This window comes from Manacus vitellinus, unplaced genomic scaffold (assembly GCF_001715985.3).
Source record: "Manacus vitellinus isolate BGI_N305 unplaced genomic scaffold, ASM171598v3 scaffold_1_pilon, whole genome shotgun sequence".
Lineage (NCBI taxonomy): Eukaryota > Metazoa > Chordata > Aves > Passeriformes > Pipridae > Manacus > Manacus vitellinus.
This window is the reverse complement of record NW_021939396.1, coordinates 33,292,975-33,300,412: the sequence shown is the minus strand read 5'-3', so window position 1 is coordinate 33,300,412 and position 7,438 is coordinate 33,292,975. Positions and strand designations below refer to the sequence as shown.

Sequence of the window (7,438 nt, the reverse complement as noted above, 5' to 3'; positions counted from 1 at the left end):
CCTATCTTTTTAAGTGTAAATCTTGTGCACTGCCTCTGTTAATTGGCTTAAACACCTACTTTTCTTCCTCAGCCCTGTAGCATTTCTCCTTGGTTATAACTAGTACGCTGACTGCAGCAGACACCTTTTTCTTCCTCTTTTAAGAAGGCAGAAACTGTCTGCTTTCATTTTGAAATATCTAAGGTATTCCTTCACTGTGTCCTTCATGTGCCTTCTCCATTGGAATTTACCTCCCTGTCAGAAGGAGACTAGTCTGTCACTAGGTTTACTCTTAAAGGCTGCATTCATTAACTTTCCTCACATGTTTGTAATGTTTGTTATCCATGAGTACTTCATTTAATTAGGCTATTGTGGGGAAAGCTGCAAGTACTACTATTTCAAAGTAACAGCATGTAGTAATGATCTCTCAACCAGACATTGGATGGGAACCAACACAACTCAGACACTGGATCTCTCCAGTGTGATTCCTGGGAAAGTAATGGAGTCAGCAATGGGCGCTGCAGCTTGATTGTGCAGGCCTGTGTTTCTTTTTTCTTATTCAGCAGCCAATAAAGACACCGAATAAAGATCTGTTCCACATTGCAGAGAGAATTGAGGATATTGTATCCTTTCTGTCAATAGGAAGGAGCAGAAATAAGCATCTCTGTCTAATCTCCAGAAGGGAGCAAAGAGGTTAGTTCTGAGTAACAAAGATGATTCAAAGCAACGCATTTTTCTCTTTGTAGAGGGTGGTACAAGATGTGAGAAACCTCACAGCTAATGCTATAATTAAAAAATATGATTAATGGCTTTGAGAATAGCATTTGAGAAGTCTTGTTGAGTATCATGGCAAAATCACATTGCCTGGCATATGAACAAGGAGAATATGGGGTACTTGATGCCAGGAAAAACTCATAGGGTACTGATATCTCTGCTAAAGACCTATTGAAAAATATGTATCGTGGGAGTACTGATTTTCAGTGGAAATGAATAACTGCTAGATTACATACAGCATATGGATTTACATTTGGATGACTGATTTTATGTCTGGGATAATTCTTGGTTCGTTAGCATTTCATCAGCTTTTGTAAGGCATTTATAAAAAACGTGTTTGCAGTCTTGCAAAAGAATAAATAAAGTTGCAGGACTTCAAGGTAGTGGTGCTACTAAGATTGATGCCAACTATATATGGAAGTTTAAAAGACCTGTGTTGATCAAGGTTAATCTGAATATTTAATAATAGTTCATTATAATTGGCAGTTACTTCAAGGTCTAATGCAGTATTCTTGTGAATTAAAGTGCTATTAGCAGAATTTGGAATTGAGCATATACCAAATGTGTGAGACAAGTATTAGATAACAATAACTTCATTTTAATGTAACATCCAAAAACAGTGGGAAGAGTATAAATTTTACAAGATTAAGTGAAACTCTCAAATGAGTGAAGTTGTCAGTTGTAAAGAATTTTTGGCTACCTCGTCTATATTTCATTCACCACTTAGCAGTTAATGTAGCCTAAAATAATTCGTTTATACTTTTACCTGGCAAAAGAAAGGAGGAGCAATTGGAAATTCACATTAAATGTTTCCAGTTATGTCTTGTTAAATTTTATGTAGCAACACTTTAAATAAAAAGTGATAGTTTAAGGATCACTATTTATCAAGATTTATGTGGTAAGCCAGCAAATTCTTTAAACTAATCCTAATAATCAGTTAAAGTATAAGAACAAGAAAGTGAAAACTGAAATTGTCCCATTATTTCCAGGTAATATTTTCTCTTACCTGTCACTAAACATAAGGAAATGCGACAAAAATAAGACATTATGTAAATATCCAGAGGATTAGGCGTTGGCAGATCACTGGTCAAGTAACTGCCATCAGTGTCATGTGACTCACATGTTGTTTTCACAGACCATAGAGTACAAGCTTTTTGGGGAAGCCTGGGTCCTTACACATTCATTGCATTCTGTAAAGGATGGAATGGACTGCATGAAGCACATATTCCTATGGATCTGTTGATAACATGTTGACAATATGCTCATTAACAGTATTTGTCTTTTCAGCATAAAGCAGATCGTAGTGAATATACGTAGTATGTAATATTTGGGAATTTGTAAGTTGTCTGATTTTCTATCTTTACAACCATGATCCTCGTTTTTTGCTCTATTCAGTAGTGCACAGTGGGAAAGAACCACTATTTCCTCTGCAAAAACATACATTCCTGTGATGATGAGCAACAGAAGCAGACATGTTGTGTATTTGAAAGCCAGGTTCAGTTACTCAAGAAAAGAAATTTAAAAAAGGAGCAACTGGAAGGACAGATGTCACTAATGTTTTGCCTGGAAAAGATGGTGTGGCCAGTCTGAGTTGCCATATTAGGATTGCTACAGAGGAAAGACTGTGTTTGTTACTGGTTTTGTACTGCTCTCTGTTGCTCCTGTAAGGAAGCAAGGCAAGGTATTAGTAAGTGATAGGAGACCATGGAAAAGTGCTGATGGCAATCCTGCTGGTACTGAGCTCATGTTTCAGAAATTCGAACACCGTGAAAATAGGATTAAACTCATTTTCAAGTCACAGTTGGTAGTTTTCTACATGAAAAATTTTTTGGAGGAATTCTGAGAAGATGCAAGGCTCTTGGGAATCTTCCTCAAGGGATAATGTATGTACACAGTGGGGAATTTGAGTGTTTTTTAATATGATACTCTTTTCTCTTAGAGCCTGAAATGAACTAGAGCTTGCAGAGGCCCCATTCATAACCTGATGTCCTAAACTCAAAGGCCATTCTTCATCTCCAAGGTCTACTTTGCCTTATTAGTGTTTATCTTTGCTGGGGAAATGAACTATTGTTGATTATACTAAATTTCATATGTTGGCTACAGATGGGCCTTGCTGCAACAGACTGTAAGAACAATCTGAGGTGGTGTTGATACTCTCATGTGGAGCACCAAATTTCTGTTTGTTGTTTTTATATTATAAGAAATCAGAAATGGCAAATGGTAGCAAGTCTTGCTTTAGACTGTTCTGCTAACTTCTGCGCATTTCCAGTTCTCTGTTATTTAGGTTAGGGATACAACTCAGCAAATTATCAGAATTATTATAAATATATAGCCCTTAATTCTGTGGGGTCATGGTAACATAACCACTCAAGGGAGAAGTTCTTTGTTGTCAACTTTGTTGCTATGTGATAAATACCTTAGGAATACTGATTTGTAATTGATGTCATGTTGCTCTATATATGTAGCTTATTTAGACTTGATTAATGCCCATAAAGTCAATGGGAAATCTACCAAATTCAGTCAAGACTTTAAATAGGAACTGCAAACACAAACTGACTTAGAACATCCAATGATTGTGGAGTGAGTGATAACCAGTTGGTTTATGTGTGATCTGATGGTGTTAACCTTCATATCTGGAAGACATCATGGACTACAGTAATTTGACAAAATTGTGACAAATTTTGAAGAGAGCACTAGTAACAGAGAGTTGTGCTTTCCTCTCTCACAGCTTAAAAATGGAACCAAAGACCAAAGGACTAAAACATCAACAGCAACAACATAAGAAACTGCTGGCTGCCATGCTTTCTCAGGACTCCTTTGATTCTGCTCAAAGCACAGCTCCATCTGTAACCGAAGAAGATATTGACAATGAAGATGATGCAATGGAACTACTGGGTAACTGCAAAAAATTATGTGTATTTTCTGATTTTTTTATTGTAAGTGTAATACACAATCAGACATAGATTAGTGTCTCTATAATCTCTCTATAGTCTTTCTATTGAAACTGCTCTCTATATTTAAAGCTGAAGTATCTAGCAGCTGTGTGAAGGTTCATAACTTTTAGCTTAAAACTTTCAGGAGAAATGTAATGAAGACAATAAATATATGTCAATAAACTGCCAACTGCATCAAAATCCCATGAAATGTCAAAAGCTTCAGGTGCTTAAAGTAATTAATTTGGTTTCCTGCAATTGCAGGTTCTGCATGTATTTATGTAGAAAGAACAGAATTGGCTTCACTGTGTTTTATCTGGGTCTTCTTTTTCTTAACTGTATTGAAGTTTTAACCTCAGTGGATTTTATTCGAGACTAACGAGCTACAAATAGCTTATGCAATGTGAATTTGTAACCTCTTCAGAGGATCTGATTGTAAATTTCCACTACACTGTATTGTATCTTAAATTGTACTGTAGAAGGCTTGATGCTCACTGCTTCATCCCTTTCCTGGAAGCACTAGTTCTGAAAGGAGGGACATTGTTGAAGAAAATGAATTAATAGTCTCTTTTCTACCATTTTTCAATCTTTCAGTGTAAGATGCTTAAAAAGTAGTCATGAATTTAAGTATTTTTTTCCCAGCTTTTGCTATATGGAACTCTATGTGGGATCACAGCATGGGAAATCTGTAACTTCTGAATAGGGCAGCATTCTTATGTTTACAAATTCTGGAAAAAATATTTTTTTTCAGGTTGGACTTTAATCTAAAAATCAAGAAAACACATGGTACTCTTTTTTTCTGTATATATTTCTGTTGCTTCCTTACTATAGTTTTTATAGAACCACAGAATAGTTGAGATTGGAGAGGAGTGCTGGAGATACCTAGCTCAACCTGTTGCTCAAAAAAATCAACTATAGCAGGTTGTTGTAAATGGATTTTGACCATATCTAGAGGTGGAGATTCTACAGCATCTCTTCCTGTTCCAGTGCTTGACTGTGCTCATCGTAAAAAAGTTTTTATTCTACTTAATTAATTGTGAATTAATACATAAATTACATAAATTAATACCTTTTCTTTTTTAGTAGTTTAAAGTTTGATACATGCATTTGTTTTACAAGAAAGAAGAAATAATGGGCTGGATCACTCAGATGTCACAGTGGGTCAATTAGTTCTTTGTGTTTGAAAAGTCACAGTGTTTGTGACTGTGGGCTTGCAGTGTTCATAGAATCTGTTGGTATTTCCAGAATTAATCCATGGATTTCAGTGAAGGCCATAATTAGTCTCTAGCTGCGTTACCTCCTTATTTCCTTCTTCAATTTACAGATCTTTCTGACTTTATCAATGTAACGTAAAAAGAAAGGTGAAAGGGTGTCTTGTGCTGGTGAAAACCACAGGACTCCTCTAGGATTCTGTGGCATGTGGAAGGTACAGTAGGTGAGTGTGTGTGTGTGTTCTGTTATTTGCCTCATTATTTGCCACATACAGGATAGAATCTTTTGTTAACTTTTGTGGAGATAGTGAGAAAAATGTATCCAATAGATAACATTATATAGATATAGGCCTTTCCTTCCAGACACTTGAATCCCTGAAGGTATCTGGAACCAGAAAGCAGTATAAAGGAATGAGGAGTAGGTGTGCTTATAGTGGTTATAGTATGGCCATATTATCGTAAATAGCACTGATAGAAAGTTCAATATACACATCTTGGTGTTGAAAATGCTGTGCCTCTGAAAAACTGGCTTGTGTTTTAATTCTCATTTCGCAATTTGTTGACACTATATGTGTTAGGTTTGATATAATGGGTAGGCTAACATCCTTCAGAACTGCTCAAAATTGAGGATATGACAGTGTTACATGGGAAAGGTATTTTATTTTCTTTTGAAGGTAACATGAAGAACTTCAGTTTCTATTAGCAAACAGGTATTTTTCATTGCCTTATTTTCCAGGTCAGTAACTGTTTGATACTGAAATTGAATTTTTTTTATAATGTACCACATTAATCTATTAACTGCTTGATACTTTTTATACTGTTTATACGCAGTATAACTAATTTCAAATCATGGTGTTTTGCCATCACCGAATTGTTGCATATAGCTCTTTGATTTGTTCCCTTTAGAGTTCAGTGTTTGTTTATTCAGCCTTTTCTTAAAAATTTACGTCGTGCTCCTAAGTCAAGATTCTGGGAAAAAAAATCTATTTACAGCAGATTATTTAAAGCGTACACTACCTATAATGCAGGTTTTTGCAGAACACAAACTTCCATCTTAATCTGTGTTCAAGAGAACCTTTTTCAGAGGTTGGTTGATTTATTTAGATATTAAAAGAATGAGGCTAACTGTTGGCATAGTTTCTTTTAAAAAACCCATCTCCTAGGACTGCCATCAGAATTGTTAATGAAGGTTTTAGCTACAGTGAAACATTCCAAATAGAAGAAACAATTACACTGTTAACCACTTCAAAAGCAATATATGTGCAAAGATGAAAAAGAATGTTATGGGGCTACATTCTGATTTCAGTTATCACTCTTTATGTGTAAAATAAGATATATAGGAGGACCATTCACATACTGGCATCTTTCTAAGTATGTTTAGTCAAGCAGGTGGCTGAAATAGATTACTGACAGATAACATCATAGTGGAAAGGATCTTCCTGACTTTAAAAAGCTGAGAATTGTAACTATAAAATCACATGTGTTTGTAAATTTAAAAGGGTAATGCAATTGAGGTCCGTGACTGAAGATTATATCAAGGGGCTCATTTCATGCACATCATAATACCAAGTATTGTGTTTTGGAAATCTAATCAGGAGCTGAAGCAATTCCTTATGAAACTCTGCGGCCCTTTTGAAATTGTATGACATTTGGGCTTAAACTGTCTTTCACATTTGATGAAAGTCCACTGAGACTTTGAAATCATTTTATACCCTCAGTATCTCACCGATGTCCACTGAACTTTTATTTTCCCTGAAATTGCTGTGAATATTGATTGTACCAAAGCATGACTCATATGGTTTTAAAAAATCAGTTGTTTTTTTAAGTGTAAGTATATAATTGTTTAAGTGTACTGCTATGCATAAACATACACACGGTAAAGTATAAGGTTTTTTGTAGCACACTTCGACTTAGATATACATTCTTGAGGTTTTTACAAGTAAGGAAGATGAAAAAGACATTCTGTATTGTTTAACACAATATTGATACAGAGAACAAATCCTGTGAGGAGCATCTGATGGAACTGGGGTTGTTTAGCCTGGAGAAAAGGAGGCTCAGAGGGAAACCTGTACAACTCCTAGAAAGGGAACTGTAGCCACGTGAAGGTTGGTCTGTTCTCCCAGGTAACAAGCAATAGGACAAGACCTCAAGTCATGCCAGGGGAGGTTTAGATAAGATATTAGGAAAAATTGCTTCACAGAAAGGATTATCAAGTATTGGAACAGTCTGCCCAGGGAAGTGGCTGAATCACCATCCTTGGAGGTATTTTGAGGATGTGAGGTGCGACTGAGAGATGTTCGCGATGCTCGTCATACCTGAGTGGTGCCTAGTGCAGAATGTTAAACAGATCATCGCCTTGTGCGATGTAAACTTAACTTCCACCTTAAGTTCAAACCTATAAAAGGGGCAGTATTCCAAGGAGGAGACTCCAAGTTAACAATCTTCAAACAGCTACAGTGAGAGACAGCTTCCAGGTAAATCTTCAAACTAGACTTGAAGATCATTCCATAGATCCTTCTCCCGAAGCACTTTGGCAACATA

At 36.0% G+C, this 7,438-nt stretch overlaps 1 protein-coding gene across 1 annotated transcript in view; it reads left to right on the top strand.

Moving 5' to 3' along the window:
* Positions 1-7,438, top strand: part of CUNH8orf34 (chromosome unknown C8orf34 homolog) — a 146,941-nt gene that overhangs the window by 49,390 nt on the left and 90,113 nt on the right. The window contains exon 6 of the mRNA XM_029959369.1: positions 3,482-3,648. Within this exon, the coding sequence (XP_029815229.1) occupies positions 3,482-3,648 (167 nt within the window). The remainder of the gene's footprint in view (positions 1-3,481; positions 3,649-7,438) is intronic.